A 25513-nucleotide genomic window follows, 5' to 3' on the forward strand; every position below is an offset into this window, starting at 1 on the left:
AATATAGCAAATATTTTTAACCCAGACAAACAAAACTCAGTCCAAAATGTAACCTTTATTAAATAAATTCAGCAACCCACCACCAATTCTGTAACTATAATATTTAGGCTCAATTAGTAAATGTACAACTTTAGGCTTGATGTTTTCTACCCAGGCAGCAGCACCATTCCAGAAAGAGTTTCTACATTTGTCCTCATTATGAATGCTTGACTAAGATGCCAGAGTTGTAAAAGAATTATCTTAGCAAGTGGTTCTGTTTTGACGGTTAGCGAGGATTGATAACTTGAAATGGTTATGTAATAAATTGTTCTTTATGTGGTTTCTTTTATCAATGATGCAGTGCTCATTTGCAAAGATGTGAAGTGTTTGAATCTTCTAGTTTTGATATTTTAATGGTCTTTCAGATGCTTTTATAGAGTTAGAAGAACTTGTTTTGGAATCAAGATTTGTGAATGTATTTTTATCTTTATGAACAATTCCAATATCCGTGTGTATGGCTCACTGGTTCTGTGTGAAGTGTTTTGATTGGTGAAAGAATGGAAGAGCCATGAGTTGGAATGTAGGATGAGTAAGCTTGAAGGTTAATAAAAGTATTAGTTTTCATGAAGTTTGAATGGAAGGGGCCTGGGTAAGACCTTTTGAATTTACCATTCAAAGATTCCGAAATCTATGCTATATCTCACAATTTTCTGAATGTTATCAATAGGAAGACAAAAGTATGGTTATAAAAATAGAAATACCAATTGTGAAGAAGTCCTTTTAGCTCATTCTTTTTATGAACCTTAACTTTCCTGTGTAATTTCCTGAGACAGTACTCTGCATTAATGTTCTTTCATTTGTAAAGTAATTTCTGGAATATTTATCCATCTGAGAAAGATGGAGAACACTGAGATGGCAGAGATGCTGACTCAATATTTGGCCTCTGTTATCATCGATTGAGGATAATATTACCATTCCTATTAGAACAGACAAGCTAGAGGCAATAGATAAGGTAGAACTTAGAACAGTCAACATCAGCATGGAAAAGGTACTAAGCAAACTATTAGAATTGAGGACGGATACGTTTTCTGGGCCTGATGAACCTATATCCTGGGGTTTAAAGGAAGTGGCAGCGGAGATAGTGGATCTATTGGTTACAATGTTCCAAAATTTCCTGGATTGGAAAGTGGTTAATATAAAGCCCTTATTCAAAAAGGGAGGGAGATAAAATGTGGGAAATTACAAGCCAATTAGTTTAACATCTATTGTTGGGAAAGTGTTAGAATCAATTATCAAGGAAGCAATATCAGGACATTTTGGAAAGCTAAAATGCTATCCATAGCATGGTTTTATGAAGGGCAAATCATGTTTGACTAATTTGCTAGAGTTCTTTGAAGAAATAAAAAGCAAAGTGAATAATGGGGATTCTGTAGATGTAATTTATCTGGACTTCCAGAAGGCGTTTGAAAAACAGTTAATTCACAAGGTTGGATCATATTGGATGAGGGGTATTTATTAGCTTGGATAGATGACTGGCTGAGGGACAGAAAGCAGAGTTGGGATTTATTTTTTCTGGATGACAAGATGTATCTAGTGGATGCCACAGGGTTCGGTCCTTAGATCCTAGCTATTTACAGTCTACATTAATGACTTGGATATAAGAATAGAATGATCTATAGCCAAATTTGCAGACAACACAAAAATAGGCAGATGGTAAATTGCAGTTAGGAAATAAAAACCTTAAATGGATTTAGGTAGGTTAGAAGGGTGGGCCAAAATGTGGCAGATGGAGTTAACATGGATAAGTACAAGGTCTGCATTTGGATCGAGAAAATGGAAAGGCGACCTATTATCTTAATGGGGAGAGACTTTGGGATGCTCTGGTGCAGAGGAATCTAGGTGTATTAGTTCATGAGTCACAGAAAACTAGCATGCAGGTACAGCAGATAATAAAGTGAATGGAATATTGGCTTTGATAGAATATAAAGTTAAGGACATATTGTTGCAACTGTACAAGGTATTGGTGAAACCAATAGTTTGGTCCCCTTATTTGAGGAAAGATGTAGTGATATTGGAGGCAGTTCAGAGGAGGTTCACTAGATTGATCCTGGAGATGGGGGGTTTGTAATTTGAAGAGAAATTAAATACATTAGGCCTATACTCTCTGAAATTTAGAAGAATGAGGTAGATCAAATTGAGGTATTCAAGATGACCAAAGGTGTGGATAAAATAGACATGGAGCTCCTTCTGTGTGGCATTCTAGGAAAAAAGGTCATAATCTTAGGATAGGGCATAGCAAAGTTAAAACAGAGTTGAGGAGAAAAAAGGGTTGTGAATCTGTGGAATTCACTGTCCCAAAGTACGGTGGATGCTGGGACAATGAGTAAATTTAAGGAGGAGTTAGACAGATTTTTAATTTGTAATAAATTGAAGGGATATGGAGAAAAGACAGGAAAATGGGGATGAGAAGTATATCAGCCATGATCAAATGATGGAGCAGGTTCGATGGACTGAATGGCCTAATTCTGCTCCTATACCTTATGAACTTATCTAGAGATAATGCCCAAAGATTTTCTCCAGATCTCTGACCCAAACAATTCTGCTATCTCAGAACCACAGAAGATTCCAAATAGAAAGAGGTAATTTTTCCCACCATGTTTGTGCTGGCTCTTTAATATAGCAGTAGGAAATTAATAGTCCTGCTAAGTCTCCCAGCGTCCTTGTGTTTTCATCTGCTTCAAATGTTTGTCCACTTTTCTCTTTGAAGCTGTGTTGGTCTCACCGATAACCATTCCCTGCAGCAAAGCAATCAATGTTCCAACAACCATCTGTAAAAGCAATGTCTCCAAACTGGCATCCTTATCTACTGGTGACAATTTTAAAGAAACTGAACATATCATTGATCTGACTTTTTCCTGTTCATTCAATCAGAATATTCATAATTTTAAAAATCATCTTTTCTTTTCCTTATCCATCTCTTCTTTACAGAACCAGTCCCAATATTTCACATTTCTCTATTTATGTGACAACATCAAGGTCTATGTATTTTGTAAATTGTAATGTAAAGTTACACACAGTTTTAACCTCTGCCCCTAAATATCTTCAATAATTTGTGGAAATTATTGTCCTTTAGGCAATGATGGTTTGAGTCTCTAAGTAAGTCTTCATCCATATGCTTTGGGACCTTACCATTAAATGTATACTCCTACTTGCACTGGAACTATTCTGCAGTTCCTTCGCCTTTGTTCTAAACTAATGCTGCTCTTGTGACCTATGATTGGGATATTTGATGATGGAGTTGAAGATGGTGAAACCAAAGACCATGTCCTGAGAGACTATTGAATTGATATCCTAAGACTGTAATAATTGACCTTTGACAACCACAACTGCAGTTGCTTTTGCATGCATCAGTTATGACTGCAGATTCTGGGCGATGTTCCCATTAACTTAAATTTTGTTTAGCACTTTGGTGTCATGATCAGTCAAATGCTGCCTTAATGTGACATGCTATTGGTTTTCTTTGGTCTCTTGCATTTAGCTCTTGTGCTCATTTTCCAGATCAAGGCACTTATGTGGTCTGGAGCCCAGAATTTCTGATGTACCAGAAATTCTGTTAATGAAAGTGTGTTTGTTATTTGACCCAAATTGTATTTTGTTTCCCTGCTCTTGATTCTGTTGTTAAGAATGGAAGCACAGAAAGATTGACAGGTACTACTACTGACAGTGCAGGTGACAATGCAGAGTCGGGGAATCAAAGAGAGCTTGAGGTCAATGTATCTTCTGAAGAATATTTTGAAGAGGAAACCTCGCCTACAACTGCAACTATGCCCAATTACAGCAGTTTGGGAAAGGATTAAGGAGAGATTAAATTTAATGAGTCATTGAAACCCTTCCCCTTTCCTTTGCCCAGTCCAAATGTCTTAGTCTGTCACCAAGAGGGTGGGTTGGTTCATCAGCTCGACTATAGCCTTTGTGGGGAGGTGGGGTACAGTTGGCACCCAGCAATGCAATATGTAATGGCAATGGAAATGTAATGTTTTGAGTTCTGTCTTTTTAAGAGGACCCAAATAAAGTGAGGTTAAGATGCAAATCTAGTGATGTTTCAATCTGACTGGGTACTTCTGCCTATTGTGTAGGAAAACTCTTCGATCTCAGGTTATTTGTGAATTAAGGGTTGAGACACAGCAGGTATAGGACTGGATTGAATTCACAGCTGGCAGGTTTGAAGGCCAATGGGGGTTGGGAGGGTGGGAGGACACACTCCTTAAATCCAGGGGGCAGCCTACCTGCAACCTCCTTGCCCGCTCCTGCCTCTTCAACATTACATCAACAGCATGGATAGTGTTAAGCAGGCTGCCCACCAGTGAGGCCCTTAAATTGGAAATTACATCTTATTTAAGAGCCTCATCTTGCCACAATCAGCATTTAACCACAGCTGGCAAAACCCATGATAAGCATTCAGCCCAGCAAGTTTCTCTGCATTTCCCCTCTTTATCAGACAATTTAAGTCTGTGAGATGGTGCTATGAAATTTTACAGCCATAGATTTTTACAGCAAGTAGAAAGGCCCATCAAGTCTGCAGTGGTCATCAAGTACCTGTCTACTCTAGTTCAACTTTCTAGCCATGAGCCCATAGCCTTGCAATACTAAAGCATTTCAAGTGGTATTTTCAATCCTTTTTAAATGGTGTGGTGGTCCCTGCCTCTACCACCGTTTCACACAGTGAATACTGACACCCTGTTGATGAAAAGATTCTTCCTTAGGTCTGTTGTCTGGGCAGCTGTTTTGTGAGTAGAGTGATGCCCATGCTGTGAATTGAATTCCAGCACTAGCTGAGGCTACCATGAAGGTCTCTGTTTCTCAACCTCCCTTGCTGATCCTATGATTAAACCACCACCAGTTGTCTGTCTCTTTAATGAGAGAGCAATCCTGTGGTCCCCTGGGACTGACAACTTTAACTTTACCTTAAAAAATTCCCTCTAAACCTCCTGCATCCTGGTTATTAACCCCTCAACCAAGGGGAGTAGATTCTTCCTATCTATGGTCATCATAAGTTTGTATACCTCAATCAAATCCATCCTTGAGCTTTTGTGCTTTGAGGAAAATACACTAGCCTATCTAGTCTCTCTATGTAGCTGAAACACTGCAGCCCAGGCAAAATCCTAATGTATCTCCTCTATGTCCTCTCTAGTGTAATCACATCCTTCCTGTATTGTGATGATGAGAAAAACATAGAATAGTCCAGATTTGACCTAACTAATATCTTTTACAGTTCTATCATAACATCCTTGCTCTTATCAGTGCCTTGACTAATAAAGGCAAGTATCCCATATACCTTTGTAACTATCTTATCCACCTGTCCTGTCACGACCTGTGGACATGCACAGCAATGTATGTCTGTACTTACTAGGGTCCTACCATTTAACATATATTGTCATGATTTTTAGTCCTCCCGGAATGCATCACCTTACACTTATGTGGATTAATTTTCATTTGCCATTATTCTGCTCATCTGACCATCCTGTCTATATTATCCTATACTTCAAGGCTTTCATCCTCACTATTTACCACATGGTCAATTTTAGTTTCATCTGTGAACTTACTGACCAAACCTCCCAGATTTGTGATTAAATCATTCATGTACACTCCAGACAAAAAGGGAACCTGCACCACATCATGCAGTACTCTACTGGCCACAGGCTTCTAGACACAAAAACAGCCTTCAACCATCACCCTTTGTTTCCTGAACTAAGCCAATTATAGATCCAATTTTCCAAATTGTCCTAGAACCCATGAACTCTTACCTTTTTGACCAGTCTCCCATGCAACACCTTGTAAAAAGCCTGACTGAAATCCAACTGCACCATCCTCATTGACACACTTGGTAACCACATCAAAAAACTCAGTCAAACCTGTAAGACATGATCTCCCCTTGATGAATCCCCATGCTCACTATCCTTCCCTTCCCAAATACACATTAATTTTGTCCCTCAATTTTTTTCCTGTTAGTTTCCCGACCACTGACTTTAGACTCATTGATCTATAGTTATCCCGTTTATCCTTAACACTCTTCTTAAATTATATTACTTCATTAGCTGTCCTCCAGTGTTCTGGCACCTTTCCTGTGGCCAGAGAGATTTTCAAAATTAATGTCAAGGCCCCTGCGATCTCCTTCCTTGCCTCCTACTACAGTTTGGGATATATCTCATCTGAGCCTAGCAACTTATTCATCTTAAATTCTTTCAAATGGGTAACCCCTCCCCCCAACCTGTAATTTGTTCACAAATATCACAGTCCCCCCACCTAATTTAATTCCTATATCAACTATCTCTAAGACGAAAATAGATGCAAAGTACTCATTCAAAACCTTATGTACGTATTCCAACTCCACACACTTCTGTCCCTAAAGGGCCCTGCTCTTACCCTGGTTACCCTCTTGCCCCAAATATATTGCTAAAATGCCTTCCAAATTTGCTCTCTTTTAACTGCTGGTATTTTGTATGTTTCCTTTTTCCTAATTTTAAGTACACCATGCTTTTTTTCTATACCCTTCGAGGACTTCTGGTATTTTGAACTCTCAGTATCTACCACAAGCTTCCCTTTTTCCATATCCAATCCAGTACATTTCTCCAAATCCAGGGCTCTCTGGACTTGATAGTGTCTCTCTTCACTTTTACATGCAACATGTTAGCTAACATTCTCATTGTTTCCTTTTTGAATGAGTCCAAATATTCTAATGAATGTTTTCCTGCAAGTAGCTGCTTCCAGTCCACTTTGATCAGATCCAGTCTTGACATATTAAAATTGCCCTCCCCCTGAGGGTAATGTTGGTGATGTGATATAAATGGATTTCCAGCAGGCATTTGATACAGTGCGAAATAAGAGACTTGTGAAAAAGGTTCTAGCATATGATATAAAAGGGACATTAGCAACGTGGATGCAAAGTTGGCAGTACTGCAGAAAATGGAGTATAATGTCAATGGATTCTTTTTGAGTCAGAGGAAGGTTGGTAGTAGAGTGACATGTAATAAAGTCATACTTTGGAAATAGAACCAGTCTGACTCAAGTTTGGAATACAGACAGACTCTAACCTTACACTTCTAATGCATTGTCTGAGCTGAGATGTCACCATTTTTAAAATTAAAACCTGAAGTTATCTCAGAATTGTGACTTGAAAGAAGTTCTGGGGCTTACATATTAATGAATCAAAACCTACAACCCATTCTAAGTGATTAAAGACTTAACAGCAATATAGGTTTTTTCAAAACATCACATCAGTTTTATAACACTTTGATCTTTTACTATAAATTCTGTGTCCTATGATCTTGCCCCACTAGCTACCTAATGAAGGAGCAGCACTCCGAAAGCTAGTGCTTCCACGTAAACCTGTTGGACTATAAACTGGTGTTGTGTGATTTTTCACTTTGTTCACCCAATCCAACACCTGCTCCTCCTTCACATCTTGTTTTGTGTTGCCTTTTTGCACTTTGTCCCCTCAGTTAGATATAACATGTTCATACTTCTGCTGGCTTACCTTGCTGTTTGACATAGAAACAGATCCAGAAAAGTTAATATATTTGTCAGCAGGTCTTTGCTCTAGTGTTCCTGGCACAGGAAGTGAAGGCCAGCCTCTGATACCAGTCCAGGCACCCTTGGACCGACTGACATGGTATGGTGTTGAGGCCTCCACTGCTGGTTGTGGGGGTGGATGAAGTCCTATGTTGGCACCACTCTGTCCAACAGGGCCTCCAGTGCCCTGTCCACAAAATGAAGATCCCCAGTTTCACGTCTGCCATGTTTGGGGCAAATGTCAGCATCTGTGTAGGGTAGCTCCAGACTGACCGTGCCCGTTCACGTCTGCAACAGGCTGTTTAAAATAGTACAACCACAAGGGTTGCCAGTGAATTCTGAAACAGCCAATGAGTGGCATGTTTAGCCGAGGAATAGATTTGATACGGTTGAGTGGAAATCAAATGTGAGAGACTCCATAAAGGTGTGATGGACAATTACTGACACAGGTTTGGTAAGCTATAGCAAGAGAAGTCTCTGGTCCTTACAGTGAGAAACCCTCCAACACTCACTTCACAAAAGAAATGTAAATTTCAGTTGAGTTCATCGACCAGTCTCTCTCATGATAATCTTGATAAAAAGGTAGACTCAACTACTTTGTTGCAGTGTGCTGACACACAAGAACATGCTCGGTATGTTATGTATATGGAAATGATTTTTAAAAAAATTATTGGGCTTTGAAGCTTTAAGTGATGCAACTGAAGAATAGCACTCATATAGTGAATCTAAAATGGAACTTGCAATATATAATCCTGTGAAGTTGTTTTCACACTCATATTGCACAGTAGATTCCACTGATTTTTCTTTCCTAAATTATTTTTCTAGCATGCAAGTTCAATTCAGCAGATCTATTCAATATTGTCACTTCTAATTGACTGTTCCTATCCATTGTTGCTTTCTTTCACATAGTGCTTATGCACATAAAAGGCTTATTTTGCAAATTGGCCAAAGCCACTAATGTTCTGTGTGACTGCAACTGTGGTATGTTATCCTTTCACCTAATATTCCACCCGCCCCCCCCACCAAAGAAAAGTTGTCAAGTTAAGGCACAAACACTACTATAAATAACAGCACATATCTATCCATAAAGGATAGTAGTTAGAGATATTTTAACAGTACTATATTCATGCGGACATTTACAAAAATATCGGAAATGTTCTAATTGTACTATACAATGTATGATGGAAGAGAGAATACACAGCCAAAAGTTTTCATGTGCACCACCACCTGTCATTCAGCAATACTTTTGCTTCAGTGCTTCCCAAAACTTTTCCCTCTGTGATCTCATTTTGAAGCTTGAAGGTTATTGTAATTCCACAGTGAGAACTGTTAGATGGGATGAAAATTTTACAGCTGTTATAACTTGGTTAGAGCTCCACAGAGGCCATTCCTACTTCTAAGCTCACAATGCTAAAGGTTCAGCTGATAAAGCCACTTGGGGTCGCAGCTCCACTTTACTTCTAAAGCCAACATTGGCACATAACTGGAGAATATCATATGCAACAGGTGATGGAACTGGATTCTCAAAAGGAACCCACATAGTGGGGAAGCTTTCCTTTGATTGTTTGGTTCATGATCACATAACAATAAAATATCTTTTCTTGACTTAAAGAAAAAATTGCACACTAATCACCTTCTTAAGATTAGTGGTCTTTATGAGGAAAAGACACAAATGAGTGTACCTTGAAGAGTTTGCACGATTTGTATGAAATGCAAGAAAATGTCATGAGTTTTGAACAGTTTTCTATAAGAAAATTTGAGTGAATTTGCTCCAGATTCTCCCATTCTATTAGTTACTTTGGCAGAAGCCCTGGTTACACCATGGAATAGAATAACTCTTGAGGAAAGTAGTGTGATTTTTGTGAAATTAATCAGAGTTTATGGTATAGAAACATCGCAAATAGGAGCAGGAGTAGGCCATTCACCTTTAGAAGCCTGCTCTGCCATTCAGTATGGTCATGGCTGATTCTCTATCTCAATGCCATATTCTCACTTTCTCTTCATATCCCAAAGTGTCTTTCATATCTAAAAGTTTGTGTCTTCCTCTCTTGAATATATTCAGTGACTTGATCTCCACAATCTTTGGTGATAGGAAATTCCACAGGTTCACTATCCTTTGAGCGAAGAAATCTTTTCTCATTTTGGTCCTCATTTTGACCTACCCTGTATCCTGAATTGTGTTGTTCTTGATTTCCCAACCAGGGAAGTCGCCCTCTCTTCATGGGTCTGTCTAACCCTGTTGTAATTTTATACATTTCAATTAGTCAGTGCACTATAGCTCCCCCAATATTCTCTTAAAGTGGTAGAATGAACCAATATGAATTTCACTTAAATTTATGAATTGAAGAGAGATTGATACTTGACAATAGAACACTTCAAGCTTTTGAACCCATTTGACTACTTTTGTACAAGCCACCATAATAAGCATTGGTTACAAACTAAAGGTCCACTAACACTACCAACAGGTTTGAAATCCAACGCTCCCACTTTATCAGTACACCATTTTTCATGTCCCATCCAAGCCACCATTGTGGTCTCTGAATGACATGGCTGAATTATCAGTTTTCAATCAGTGAGAGATTGATACTCTGGGATAGATTGAAACTGCCTACACTTATTTCACTTGGAAGTATTTTAACCATCCATGAGAGATAAATTTTTATTCCCATCAATTTGGATTGCATTTTAGTTAACTCCTAAAAGTGAAAGGTTTTGTTCTTGCTCACTCAACCACCCAGTTTTCATGGGTAAGCATTATTGTTTTTTTTTAGGTCTTGTACATTATGCATTAGTCCAAGTCATAGCTGCCAATAATTAGAACCTATTGATGAAAAGTATTTGACATCTGTCACTTTGTTTTTGTTAATTAGTGAGATAAGAGCTACAACCTAACTAAGTTGTGACAGACTTTTATTTTAAATACAGGGTGGACAGTCTCAACTGTAAATACTTTGCTGATCCTTGAACAAAAAAAAATGTTGCTTGTCAATGACTCGGGTTTTTCCTGAATACATCTGCTCTGGTCTATCAAAAATAAAACTTAGCATTTTTAAAGCCCACTTATAGTTTAAATGTATTCCATTTCTTGATAAAAATATAAAGGTAAGCATATTTTCAGAATTGATCTGGCTAAGCACTGATATGTAAAAAAACAACACAGTATGCAAAGAAAATACCCCCGATTATAATAACAAAAATTCTTAGTCAAGTTTGTAAATCTTTTTTTAAATCTTTTGTTCTGATTTTGCTACCGTTTAATCATTTCAACTCAACTTAATACAATTCAACGTTCCAGTGTTGATTTTGATCCACTTCCCTTTCCCTCTTGTGGATATCATGAACTCAATTTGTTATTTTCTCACTAGTTGCATGATGGTTTGCTTTTGTTGAAACCTAATAGATGTTTATCCTGTAATTAGTTTACGTTGTTGATTGTTCTTTATTTATTGTTTTCTAGGCAGAACTCCTGTTTCCTTACCAGAGCAACTTTTCTTGATATTCTCAATATCCTTTGTCATCAGTTGGATAAGTCAAAAACAATAGGTAAGATTTTATAGAATCAAATTGCAAATCATTGCAGTGTTTTCAATATATCACTAATCACAACAGTTCTGACTTGTACATGTTTTTGACAAATTAAGGTATTTTAACAAAAGATCCTGAGGGATCTTTAAGCCCATTCAATGTGTGTATTATGGCTAACATAGAATATTACGTTCCTGTTGTGATTAAAAAAAGATGAACACTTGTCATGGTTGACAAAAGTTGCAGAATAGACATAATTGGCCAAATGACCACTCCTGTTTTTGGTTTGTAGATAGCAAAACTCAGTGATCAACCTCCAATGACGCTGATGACTGCACCTTATTGTAGATGATGTTGACCTCAAAAACAAATTGTGTGGTGCAGACGTTCTAAACTCAGTAGATTTAGTTGTTACAAGACAGTGTTAGGAGTATTGTTTCTTTTCAAAATTATTCAAATGAAAGTTCACTAACTGCCCACTACCTTTATTGAGTACTTTAAATGTAGTTTGTCACTGAGTTGAAATGACACTCTAATGAAAGTCAAGGTGATGTTAGACTGCAGTTGAGGGATGATGGGGCAATTTTAACTGCTGGGTAAATGTTAAATGTCAGGCTCCCCAACACATCCCAATCCAATTTTGTACCCCTCCTCCAGCCCCATCACTTGGTCACCTACACCAAATGCAAGTACCCTTGAGCTGAGAATTTAAAAGTCTCATCCATTTTTGAAGCCACTCCATGACCTTTTTATATAGTATACACTGCTTCAGCTTCGCTTCCTCTTCCCAAAACTTAGCTTGTCCTCTTGGATACTTCTCCCTTGTCCCATCATTTGCAGTCCTGTCACTAGACACCTAGACCACAGGCTAGGCAATTCCAATCTTGAATCCATTCACTTGTACTATTCATTTTATTTTGGTGACCCTTCCTAATATTTCTGTTTTTAGTTATGGTGTCCATTTTTTTCTTACACCACTTGTAATGGCTTTTGTGTGATTATTCAAATTAAAGACACACGATAAGTGGAATTATTTTATATGTTTATTATTGTAACCAGGTGTTAGAAAACTGGTGTGCATCTAAAAGCATAACACATTAGTGCAAAAGTTGGAGAGATTGCTTTAATGTGAGGCTTGCTTTGACCTGGTGTTTGCTTTGCTTCAGATAGTTTGTTAGTGACTAAATGAAGCAACTTCCATCAGCCAACCTTTGACTTTGAACACCCTTTAGTTAGCTCTCCCTTGATTTCCATAATGCCCTTTTCTTTAAACTATAACTCCGATGTTTTGCTTTATCTGTAAAATTACTGACCTTGTTTCTTTTAATCAAAATCAATCAGCCTTTGGTTTGATTGATCTTAAACAAATTCCTAGGTACTTTTGATCGCCACAGAGTTTAATTTAAGGAAATGCTACTATTTAATTTTGTCTGATGTTGGGCTTTAATAATAAAATAGTATATTTTAATCATTACTTTATCATATTTTCACTTTCTCAGATCTGTCCAGTCATCCCTTAATTGCATAAGGAAAACCCATGTCACCAGCAAACCTTTTATTATATTGCAATGAGTGATAGGCAGCAAGAGTAACTGCACTGTTGGTTACAGTAACAGGGAATCGTGGAATTTGTTTTTCCCAGTACAGTCAATCTCCTTAATTCAAAACCTCCTATTGCTCATCAATATAACCACCATTGGTTGTCAACCTAAAACTTTTGGTATTCAACCCTCATAAACAGTAAAAAAAATTTACAATACAAAGGAAACTTTGCACAAAAATTGCTGATAATGTCATATAATCTATAGTTCATCCTCTTTTATGTAGCTAAATCTTTTTATGCTCACCATTGTGCTGCTGAGTTTCATTAGTTGGTAAGTAAATGGAGCATTTCAGAGTGACACAGACCTATGTCCACAAAGGAAAATGCTACAGGAGAACTGTCTTTGGTTGTTATACATTAGATATGCTGCTATTTTAGAAAGGGAAAACTTCATGGATATAGGAAAAAGTCAAGAAAAACACTCTTTAGAGAGCTGACACAGGCACAAATCTAAATTCTCTTAGTTTTGAGTTCCAAAATTAACTTTATTGCATTTTATCTGCCTTTTATCTTTGAAAAAAGGTAGAGGAAAGGTAGAGGAAAAAAGTAAAGGAAAAGAAGGGTAAGATTTATAATAATGCACAACAGTAAATTGTTCCAATGATCCAGAAATACAATGACTTCAAACTCTGCATACTTAATACTTTTGCTGAAATTATATGGTTTTAAAACGTAAGTAGAACTATATAGATTACTGTAGCTAAACAACATGCTATTGTTATGTAGGGACTTTGCCTCTCTGCTGGAGCATTTTGTTTTCGTCTTATCGATGTTTAAAATACCTTAGCAGCCTGTTGTTCTGGTAGGTCCAGTTGATTTAGGTGTTAATTTAGAACTTTAAGCTCTTGCAGTCTTTATGTGGAGTTGATGAAATCAGTGAGGCAAAGCAACGCCTTGAGTTGGATAAGTTCAATTAGTCAGAAAAATCTTTGGCAACGTTGAAAGGATTCATACTGAAAGTTTTGAGTTTTATGTTATCCAAGGGAAAAGTCACTATTTGTGGGTGGCAATAATGTAATTGAGTTTATTTAGCTTCAAAACTAAATCTAAAGAAAAGTCATGTGAAACCTCAAAAGTTTGTTCAAGATTAATTCAGAAAAATTCAGTTTTTAAGTGAAGACTACTTTTTGTCAAAAAATGCTCTTTATTGTATGAATAGATTTCTAAGTTATCCACTCAAAAAGCTGAGAGTGAGGATGTAAAGAAATGACGTAAAAATGACTTAATTTCAAGCTGAGCATTTGCCAAGTTTTAATGCAAAAGGTAAACAAACCTATTTCATTCACAAAGTACTTTATATGTAGCATTGTGTATACAGACTGTTGAATTATCTTTGCAGCTGAATTGAAGGCAAAGTTGGAGAAAGCCATCAAGAGACCTCATGCTTTGCTTGTTTAGCTAATCAAGAGGAATTTTGTTAGTGCAGCTGTGCTGTTGGTTACAAACTGTACTGATAGACCTAGGTCACTGAAACATTTTACCCTAATTGCCTGCCTTTTTGATTTATTTTTATAACTACGTAGTGCACTTTAACTTAAATATTTGGTTATTCTAATCTTTGAAATCCTGCAGCTGTGGTTTTCCATTTCTTTTATGCTGCAGGCTATGGTGGAACTGCAGAGTATATTTTTTGTGGGCATCTCTACAAAACTAAGAGCAAGGGGGGTTTCGGGCTATTATTCAATACTGATATTAATTTCTCTGGCAATCTGACTTTATCACTGTCCACTCTGTTTGTCTTTCCTCTGGTATTCATCCACCAAAATTAAGCCTTTTCCCCCAACCTGGGTATGTTTTTAAAAAAAACCTTCAAGCGGTCAAAGGTTTATTTTTCTTTCTCTGATTGAAAGAGTTGAAATATTAGTATTATACATAAACAGAAGTATGATGATTCCTTGTCTGTAACTTGCAGGCATGATCGCAATAATTGGAATTCCAACCATTGGATTGATGTACATTGCGAAAACTGCTGAAGTGACAAAGCATATGATAAAATGGCAACAAGAAAAATCTTTGATAGGTTTTAAAATTTGAATAGCTCTTTTGTTTGTTTATCAAAATCAAAGTCAGTAACCAAAGAGATATTTCCAAACATTGGCATTGAAAACAACCAATGAGGACACCAACAAAGATTATTCAATGGATTATCACTATGCTGATCTTAGTCAGAAAGCACACCAACACCTCTACTGCCTCAGAAGGCTAAGGAAATTCTGCATGTATACAATGACTCTTACCAATTTTTATAGATACACCACAGAAAGCATCCTATCTGGATGCATCGCAGCTTGGTATGGCAACTGCTGCGTTCAAGATTGCAAGAAATTACAGAAAGTTGTAAACACAGCTTGATCCATCATGAAAACCAACCTTCATTCCATTGACTCCATCTACATTTCCCACTGCCTTAGGAAAGCAGCCAATGTAATCAAAGACCCCTTCTACCCATTTATACTTTCTTCCATCCTCTCCCATCAGGTAGAAGCTGCAGAAGTTTGAAAACACATGCCAACAGATTTAAGAACAACTTCTTTCCCACTGTTATCAGACTTATGAACGGACCCCTCATATTTTACAGTTGATCTTTCTCTGTGCCTTCTCTGTAGTTGTAACACTGTACAGAGGAACCTCGATTATCCGAATATCAATTATCCAAATTTCAGATTATCCGAAGAAGATCTCAAGGTCCTGACAGAAACATCACATCACAACATTGATCACGACTTTTGTTTACAGTGATTAAAAGTGACCTCAGCTTACTGAAATGCTGCCGAGAACTGTCCTGTACATTGATGGGAGCCCAGGTACTGTCTCCAAATGACTGATCTCCTCCCCTTTCTCTCTCCCTCCACACTTTCCCTGGAGTTCTTCACAGGGGTGAACCCTAAACCCCCCTTCCCCAGATAATCTCTCCAACGTTGTCCTGTACAGGGCAAAGGTGGAAGCTGTCAAAAGATTGCAGTAAAAGGTTGCGTGTGTGTGTGTGACGCTATTTGGAGACTCACACCCCCTCCCCAAAAAAAGGCAGCAGTAATCTTACTGTTGGCATCCAGTCTGGCTGCCCCGGTGGAGGGTTTTGGGGTGGGTGTATGTGTGGTTGGGGGGGCAGATGGGAGCGGTGTTAAACAGGGTTACAGGGTGGGTGGTGGTGGGGGGGGGGGGGGGGGGGGGGGGGGGGGGGGGGGGGGGGTGGGGGGTGTTGTGCTGCTGCCTTGTCTCCTGAATGGGGAACCGCCTTAACAGAAAACTCCAAGCCCCACAGGAGAGGCATTGAATCAGTCAATTAATCGAATAATCAATTATCCAAACGACATAGTGCCCGTCCATCTTGTTCGGATAATCCAGGTACCTCTGTATTCTGTTCTATTACCCTAATATACTTATGTTAGGTTTGATTTGTCTGGTTAGCACGCAAAACAATACTTGTCACATATACTGAGATACAATGCAAATAATAAATCAAATCAAAATAATTTCCACTGTATTTGGGAGTTGGCTGATCTCAGCTGGGGTGACAGTAGAGCTTCCACAATTGACCTTTTCTGTATGTAAAAAAGTAGAAAAGTCAACCATGGTTTCACCTCTTAGGAACAGAGGAACAGGAGTAGACCATTCAGCCCATTGCGGCTGCTCCACCACTCAATACTATTGTGGTTAATCTAATACCTTTAGCCCAACACATCCCCATAACCCTTTTCATCACTTTTCATCAGAAATCTATCCACATTTACATTAAACATGGTCAAATACTGACCTTGCACAGCTCCTTGAGAATTCCAAAGATTTGCAATCTTCCAAGTAAAAAGCATTCTCTGGGTCTTTAAGTGGCATTCACTTTATTTTGTAAGTGGTGTAATCTTGTATTCTATCTGTCTTGTATAACAAACTTAAATGCTGCAAATTTAGCCTATTTTCTGGCTAATTTACCTACTGCTTGGTTCAAAGGATTATATATTTGAATACTATGGCCTTTTTATTGATTATATCATAGTGATTGAAGAAACTGCGTCTGTATGCAGCAGTGCTAACCACTGAGCTATTGGGGCAACACACAGGCTTGCTGGTTAGCACTGCTGCCTTACAGCGCCAGAGATTCAAGTTCGATTCCATCCTCTAGTGACTGCCCGTTGGAATTTGCAAATTCTCCCCATGTCTGCATGGATTTTTACTGAGTGCTTTGGTTTCCTTCTACAAATCTGTGCAGGTTAGGTAGATTGGCAATGCTAAATTGTCCCGTAGTGTCCAGGGATGAGCAGGTGAGGTGGATTAGCCATGGTAAACATGGGTCAAGGAGATAGGGTTGGGGCTGGATCTGGATGGGATGCTGTTCAGAAGGTCACTGCATACTTAATGGGCCCAATGGCTTCTTTCCACACTAAGGATTCTATTTTGTAGAATGTTGAACAATGAGAGGTGATCTTAACCCACAACGAAAGAAAATCTCACTGGTTTATAATTACCAGGGTTGTCTTTATTCCCCTTCTTGAACAAGGGGACAACATTTGCTATCCTCCAGTCTTCTGGCACTATTCCTGAAGACAATGACAACACAAAGATCAAAGCCAAATGCTCTGCAATCTCCACCCTGCCTTCCTATAGAAAATTGCCAATAGAGTGACCTCTCCTTTCCTGTTTATAACCTCAACCCATCCTACCTCAGTAGATGAGTCCTCAAACGTCCTTTGTGCCACCGTAATACTGTCCTTGACCAACAATCCCTCACCTCCTGCTCTTTTACCATCTTCTCTGTTCTTACTGAAACATCTAAATCCTGGGAACTGCAACAACCATTCCTGTCCCTGCTCTATCCATGTCTCCGAAGTGGCTACACCATCAGGATCTTCACTTTTTTGGTCAAGTTGCCACTTCCTCCCCTAAATGCCAACTGATGCAAGCCTAGACTATTCAAATTTTCCTTGTAAGGCGAGTCAGTTAGTCAATATTTGGAATTAGTGGGCAGAAACAGCTTTTTAAAATGGCTGTTCAAATTATGTGATCCTAACCATTTTGAACTCCAGTTAATTCTCAGTCTCAAATAAACACCAAAGTAAATGTGAACATTCATGTAAAAAGACATGAATTATAGAACACCAAGATAACTACAGCATTCTCTTAAGCCTGTCTCTCTCTTTCACCATGGATAAAGAAAAATCTTGAGATGTAAGGTGTCTGTAAGGCAGATTGATACTATAAACTTCCACTGTATTATGATAATCTTTTAGCTAAACTACAATGGTTGATTCAAATGCTAATACTAACACAGCACCCCTCTGGTTGGAAAAAGGGGGTTTGAACATTTGAACATCACCTGACAAGCCATTTTGTTGTTGACTTTTTAAAACCACCAAGATGCTACTTGCAGATGGAGAATTCCATCAAAAGCCAATAAACCAGTCAGTGTTCCAAGCAGCCAAATAACAAACAGCTACATCATGAAAGGAGGAGCCAGTAAATACAAGAGATGACTGTCTTAACCTGAGCCATCTTCGAGTTTAATGACAACCAACCTCCTGAAATTTGAACAAACCTCAGTTTGCTGAGTTTCCTTGGTTTTACAAAATTTTCATTTCACCTTTTAAAATAGTAACACCATCTAAGATGACTACAGACTTAACACAAAAACGAATGAGAAGGTAATAACGTTCAGTGTTTTTTATACACTATCTAATCTTTGAGAGATAATATGAGACACATGAGTGACCTGTCATGTTTAAAAATCCACGGCAAATAGGGTCATCTTTTAAAACACTCAAAAGCCTATTGTGGGAATTATTTAGTTGGAGCATTTATTTAAGTGGGCAAGAAAACAGAGAATATTTTGGCCATGGGCAAAAAGAGAAACCCAAACTCCCTTTTGAAAGTTACAACTGGATCAGTTTTTGCAACCATTTGTGGTCCTGCAATCTAGGTCATTAGCTTACTGCTTCAGAGTAAAATATAAAGTAAAGTCTCTGGTTCTTTGCTGTTCCTCTCAAATTTTATAACCACAGCACATATGGAAACTCTTCCTCCCCAACTGCAGTTTATCTTATTAAAAATTTACAAAATTTTTACAAGGCTTGACAGAATAAATGTGGATAGAATATTTTCCTTGATTGGTGAGTTTAGAAGCAGAGTACACTATTTTATAATAAGGGCAAGCCATTTAAGATTTGGTGAACCAAATAGCCTACTCCTCCTATTTCCATATATAGCTACTATCTTTCCTTCTAAAATGTAATACTTCACAATTATCCACAAAACATTACATTTTAATTCTGCCTCCCAACTTCTTAAGTTTTCTTGAACCTTTATTCCTTAAGGAATGATATCCTGTGTTGGTTAAACCTGCTATTGTTGAGTTGGCAACAAATGTTGATGATGTGCTCCCTTCACAAGAAAGGTCAGTATAACCATCATTGCACCCCCTTCTTAAACATTTTGATTCAATTTTGATACGCCTGAATGTTTGGATAAAGAATGAACGATACTCTAATACCTTGCTCTTAATATTCCCTGATCTGTCTTATATTTATCACATAATTTGACAGAGAGAGAAAACTGAGCTCAAGAATGTATAAAGAGTGCAGATAAAGTTTAGAAGAGTGGTTTTAGGGATGAGCAACGTTAATTTTGTTGATAGGTTGGAGAAGCTATGGCTGTTCTTGAAGAAGAGAAAGTTGAGACATTTAATAGACAGATTCAAAATCATGAGGTCTGGATAGCATAGACTGCAACTGTTTTCTTTGGCACTGGGGCAGAAAACCAAAGAGCATAGATTTAAATTAATTGACAAAAGAACCAAAGACAACATGAGCAAACCGTTTTTACACAACTGTTGGTTCGGATCTGGAATGCACTGCCTAGAGGGTTGTGGAGGTATGTTCAGTTGTCATTTTCAAAAGGGAATTGGATAAATGCTTGAAGATATTAAAATTCTGTGCTGTAACCATTCTATGATTCCATAATGCTATACTCCATGAGGCCCATGTCAGCAGGAGCTGTGGAATATCCGTATCCTGAAGCCAGTTGTTCACACTGGCCTGCTGCAAGAAACCAACAAAGCACAAACTGGGAATTGAACCTTACCGTTTTAGCCATTCATTCGTTTTTGAAACAATGTTTACTTCATCAAATCTGTGTTGTTTTAACCATGCATTCTTAAATGTATGTTTATTTAACTTGGATATTTGGCAAAGGTGTTTTTAAACAAAAGACAAGTTGTCTTCCCAAATATTAGGGAAGGATAGTCATATAAAGGGTTGGTGGTGTATGGCTAATCTCAGCTCATTATTAAACAGTGGTTTTCTTTACACTGCAAACCATCCCAATTGCTTTGTAATATGTCTGTATGGTTCAATTTTACATTCCTATAAGAGCAATAAATGTGTTTAATGAGGGAAACCCACCAATTAATTTTTTGTATATATTATCCTGGGAGAGGACAATGTTGACAGAGCTACACTTGTTGACAGTACTACCCGTTGTAGCCTGCAAAAGTGGTGATGAACTTTCACGTTGAAGTGCTGTAGCCCTTGTTTTGTTGGTATTTCCACGAATGTGTTAAATAGGAAAATTCAGGAGATTGCAGTGATGATGAACAGTTGATGTATGTGCAAGCTAGGACGATATCTGACTTGGAGAGACTGGACGTGGTGCTGTTCCCATCATGTTGATGTCCTGGTTTGGCTTCTTGGTTGAGGCCCGTGGAAAGAAGCTGTGGTCAGTATTATTTGATAGTGCAACTGTGTATGCTGTAGATCATATATATTGCAACCATAGTCTGTTCATGGTAGAGGTGGGTGTGGATTTGAATGTGAGGGTCTCCAGTCAAGAAAACTCTTTTGGAATACAGTAACATGGCTAGTATTGAAATAACTACCTCACAAAAAGCCTTTGGATTTCCTGATTGTTATCCCATGTAGCAACTTGGAGCAACTACAACAGAATTATTGCTCCTCTGCAGGAACTCTGGAGAAATTGTATCTGTTGCACTTTCAAAGCATTCTTTTCTGTGTATCTTTTCTATTTCTGTCATCATCATGAAATCTCGTAGCAATTTCCCTTTGTTCATTTTATCTCTCTGTGCTTGTCAAAGTTTGTAAAGTGAATACAGATCTTGTCTGTCTTATTCACCTTCTTTTCCAGTTCAGCAATCATGTATACAGTCCCTGAATCAATAGCCAAGAGCACATTGTTGACTTTAAGAATAAACAATGAAGGCACACCACCATGACAGACTTAAGTTATATAGTGACGTTTGAAAAAGTCTTATTTGCTGCACTTTCGTGTTACTAAGAGAATTAGCAAATGTTTGCATTGGGATTACCAACTTTGAGCTCTTATTACTCAAGTAGAATAAGGAGCTCAGTTGCAAAGTTCAACAGAAGTTTTATTTCTGCAATTTGGAGATCTGTAGACTTAAAATAGTTGCAAATTACACATATTCAGAACATAGAACAGTACAACACAGGAACTGGCCCGTCAGCCCACAATGTTATGCCGAACACGATGCCAAATGAAACTAATCCCTTCTGCCTGCCCTAGGTCTGTATTCCTCCATTCCTTGCATATTCATGTGCTTATCTAAAAGTCCCTTAAACACCCTTATTGTATCTGCCACAACCACTACCCCGGCAGTGCATTCCAGACTCCTCCCAATCTCTGTGTAAAAAAAAAACTTGCTCCTCACATCTCCTTAAATCATACCCCTCCCTCCCCCTAGTTTCAACTCTTGGAAAATTATTTTGACCATCAACTCTATCTATGCCTCTCAATTTTATAGACTCCTATCAGGTTTCCCTTCAGCCTCTCCCCTCAAGAGAAAAGAAACTGAGTTTTTGTAGCCTCTGCTTAGAGCTCATACCCTCTAATCCTGGTAAAACACTCTTGCACCCCGTCCAAAGCCTCCGCATCCTTCTGGTAGTGACCAGAACTGAACGCTAAGTCTTACGAAGCTACAATATGGCATCCTGCTGGAAAAGCTCAGCAGGTCTGGCAGTACCTGTGAAGAGAAATTAAAGGTAATGTTTTGGGTTCGGTGGAGATTTAATTTTGTTTTACTTTTTTCTGTCTGCTATATATAATAAATATATATTGTATACTCTATCCTCTCTCATATTCCATCTTAATTTCCCTTTTATTATATTCTGTGCATGATTTGACATTGATTTTTAATATTTTAACTTACACTTCTAATTTTGCCTCAGTAAGGATCGCTTAGCAAGTTTTGAGAAGATTTGTAGCTCAGGTTGAGGTTCTGGATGTAGGATTGCTCGCTGAGCTGGAAGGTTCATTTTTCAGATGTTTCATCACCATACTAGGTAACATCTTCAGTGAGCCTCCGAATGAAGCACTGGTAATATAGGCCGCTTTCTATTTATATGTTTGCATTTCTTTAGGTTGGTGATGTCATTTCCTATGGTGACATCATTTCCTATTCTTTTTTTCAGGGTAGATGGGATCCAAGTCAATGTGTTTGTTGATAGAGTTCCGGTTGGAATATCATGCTTCTAGGAATTCTCGCGCGTGTCGCTGTTTGGCTTGTCCTAGAATGGATGTGTTGTGCCAGTCGGAGTGGTGTCCTTCCTCATCCATATGTAAGGATACTAGTGAGAATGGGTCATGTTGTTTTGTGGCTAATTGATGTTCATGTATCCTCGTGGCTAGTTTTCTGCCTGTTTGTCCAATGTAGTGTTTGTTACAGTTCTTGCAAGGTATTTTGTAGATGATATTAGTTTTGATTGCTGTCTGTATGGGATCTTTCAAGTTCATTAGCTGCTGTTTTAGTGTGTTGGTGGGTTTGTGGGCTACCATGATGCCAAGGGGTCTGAATAGGCATTCCAACTGGAACTCTATCAACAAATTCCATTTACAACCCCCTGAGAAAAAGAACCAGAAATAACATCACCATAGGAAATGATGTCACCACAGGAAATAACATCACCAACCCAAGGAAACTCAAACATCTAAATAGAAGGCCAGATATACCACCAGTGCTTCATTCAGAGGCTCACTGAAGATGTTACCTACTTTGGTGGCGAAAGGTCTGAAAATGAACCTTCCAGCTCAGCGAGCAAACCTACATCCAAGGATTGCTTAGTCTGATTGGCTAAGGCGATTCACAGTTATTTCTCCTGTACACAAGTTCCATATTTCCTATGGAGGGTACATAGCTGTTTTACCATTCAAATAGCTGATTTCCAGTGAAAAAGGCTAGAAACCAAAATCTGTGTGACAAAGCCTTCATTTGTTGCTGACTGCAAAATCAAGGCCAATATCTTTCTACACACATGCTTGCTACAACAAACGCACAAAACCTCTTCTTACTGTGCTTCTAAAACAGCAAACTTACAGCCTTAGATATTGCTGCTTAAAGATGCTTAATGTAGTTGACAAATTTTGCATGATGAATCTTTGTGCAGATGGAGAAACTTTTCAGTCACAGCAAAAATGGAACAAATCCAGAAGTCTCTCCTGTGATTTTAGCATCTGTCATTTTCACAGCAGGGTGCAATGGGAGTATATTCACTGGGCAATTACTCATTAAAGTGCAACTCCCAAGTTTTCATCAGTTGGCTGTCTAATGCATGACATTACATTTTAGATCTGATTGGAGAAGTTCTAACTTCCACAGCTACCTCGACTACACCTTCTCCCACTCTGACCCCTGTAAAAACGCCATCCCATATTCCCAATTCCTTCATCTCATCTGCTCCCAGGAGGACCAGTTCCAATACGGAACAACCCAGATGGCCTCCTTCTTCAAAGACCGCAATTTCCCCCCAGACGTGGTTGACGATGCTGTCCACCGCATCTCCTCCAATTCCCGCTTCTCCGCCCTTGAGCCCTGCCCCTCCAATCGCCACCAGGACAGAACCCCACTGGTCCTCACCTACCACCCCACCAACCTCCAGATACATCGTATCATTCGTTGTTATTTCTGCCACCTCCAAACGGACTCCACCACTAGAGATATATTTCCCTCCCCTCCCCTATCAGCATTCCGAAAAGACCACTCCCTCCGTGACCCCCTCGTCAGGTCCACACCCCCACCAACCCAACCTCCACTCTCGGCACCTTTCCCTGCAACCGCAAGAAATGCAAAACTTGCGCCCACACCTCCCTCCTTACTTCCCTCCAAGGCCCCAAGGGATCCTTCCATTCCGCCACAAATTCACCTGCACCTCCACACACATCATTTACTGCATCCGCTGCACCTGATGTGGCCTCCTCTATATTGGGGAGACAGGCCGCCTACTTGCGGAACGTTTTAGAGAACACCTCTGGGACACCCGGACCAACCAACCCAACCACCCCGTGGCTCAACACTTCAACTCCCCCTCCCACTCCACCAAGGATATGCAGGTCCTTGGACTCCTCCATCGCCAGACCATAGCAACACGACAGCTGGAGGAAGAGTGCCTCATCTTCCGCCTAGGAACCCTCCAACCACAAGGGATGAACTCAGATTTCTCCAGTTTCCTCATTTCCCCTCCCCCCCCACCTTGTCTCAGTCCCAACCCTCGAACTCTGCACCACCTTCCTAACCTGCAATCTTCCTCCTGACCTGTCCGCCCCCACCCCCACTCCGGCCTATCACCCTCACCTTATCACCCTCACCTTAACCTCCTTTCACCTATCACATTTCCAACGCCCCTCCTCCCTACCTTTTATCTTAGCCTGCTTGGCACACTTTCCTCATTCCTGAAGAAGGGCTCATGCCCGAAACGTCGATTCTCCTGCTCCTTGGATGCTGCCTGACCTGCTGCGCTTTTCCAGCAATACATTTTCAGCTCTGATCTCCAGCATCTGCAGTCCTCACTTTCTCCTAGAAGTTCTAACTTTACCAGAGTTCCTTGGATAGGCAAGATACCCTTTTGGATAGGGTCCTGGGACACGTTTTGCCTTTTGGTAATAGCTAAAATAGACATAAATGTACCTAAAATACACATAAACATATTGCAATTGTCAGGTTCATTGGATCTGTTAAGAGTTTAACATGAGATTTTAGCTGTCAAAGCATTTAAAACTCCTGCCTTTTTGTTAACTGCCTACAGTGTGTTATTTCACTGTCTATTGGTATAAGCCTGAAGGGTATAGTTACAGGATTAGTGCTGCATGCTTGATTTCACAACTTATGATATTGCATTAGGACACCAGTTAGTTTACTTTGGTAGAGAGCTCTAAACCACTATGTACTTTTTGAAGTGGGATTGAGAGTTCAAATATAACAACAAAAATAGAAATTGCTGAAAAGCTTAGCAGGTTTGGCAGCACCTATAGAGAGAAATCAGAGTTAACGTTTTGGGTCAAGTGATCCTTCCTCAGAATCGGAATAATTTACTCAATTGAATGCATGCTATTAGCTATCCCAATTCACCAACATAGCCCAGAGTAATATTAATTATATGCAAGTGCCTGGTTAGTTTCCTGCTTGAAACAGGTTTGAAACTGTGACTGGCCTTCAACTGAGAGTGGCTGATAGAAGCACCCGAAGAAATAGTTCATATGTGGTCACGGAGGCCGTGGAGAGTGTGTTTACGTAGAGTTTTGCTACCAGGAGACGATGAGGTGACGTAGATTTTCCTCATAGTTCAGAAGGACACTCTCAGTTTGTTTCATTAGAGAAGTTTGCAGATCTGCCATACTAATCCGGTCTGGCTTACATTTCACTTTAGGCCCAGATCAACCTATTTGACTGTCAACTGCATCAAACCACTTCACATACTAACAAGCAGGATTTCAAGAAATAGGGCTACTACTGACTTGGGGAAACTAGGGATGGGAAATAATAGATGGTCTTGCTGGCAATATGTTTTGAGAAATAATTTTAATAATTTTTTTAAAATTGTCTCT

The 25513-nt window shown here is 39.0% G+C and overlaps 1 protein-coding gene across 4 annotated transcripts in view; it reads left to right on the forward strand.

Annotated features, from left to right (window-relative positions):
• Nucleotides 1–25513, forward strand: part of thada (THADA armadillo repeat containing) — a 355281-nt gene that overhangs the window by 228931 nt on the left and 100837 nt on the right. For all 4 annotated transcript variants that reach the window (XM_072580668.1, XM_072580667.1, XM_072580670.1 and 1 more), the window contains one exon: nt 11006–11091. In XM_072580668.1, the coding sequence (XP_072436769.1) occupies nt 11006–11091 (86 nt within the window). The remainder of the gene's footprint in view (nt 1–11005; nt 11092–25513) is intronic.

The sequence above is a fragment of the Chiloscyllium punctatum genome, chromosome 11, assembly GCF_047496795.1.
Source record: "Chiloscyllium punctatum isolate Juve2018m chromosome 11, sChiPun1.3, whole genome shotgun sequence".
NCBI lineage: Eukaryota > Metazoa > Chordata > Chondrichthyes > Orectolobiformes > Hemiscylliidae > Chiloscyllium > Chiloscyllium punctatum.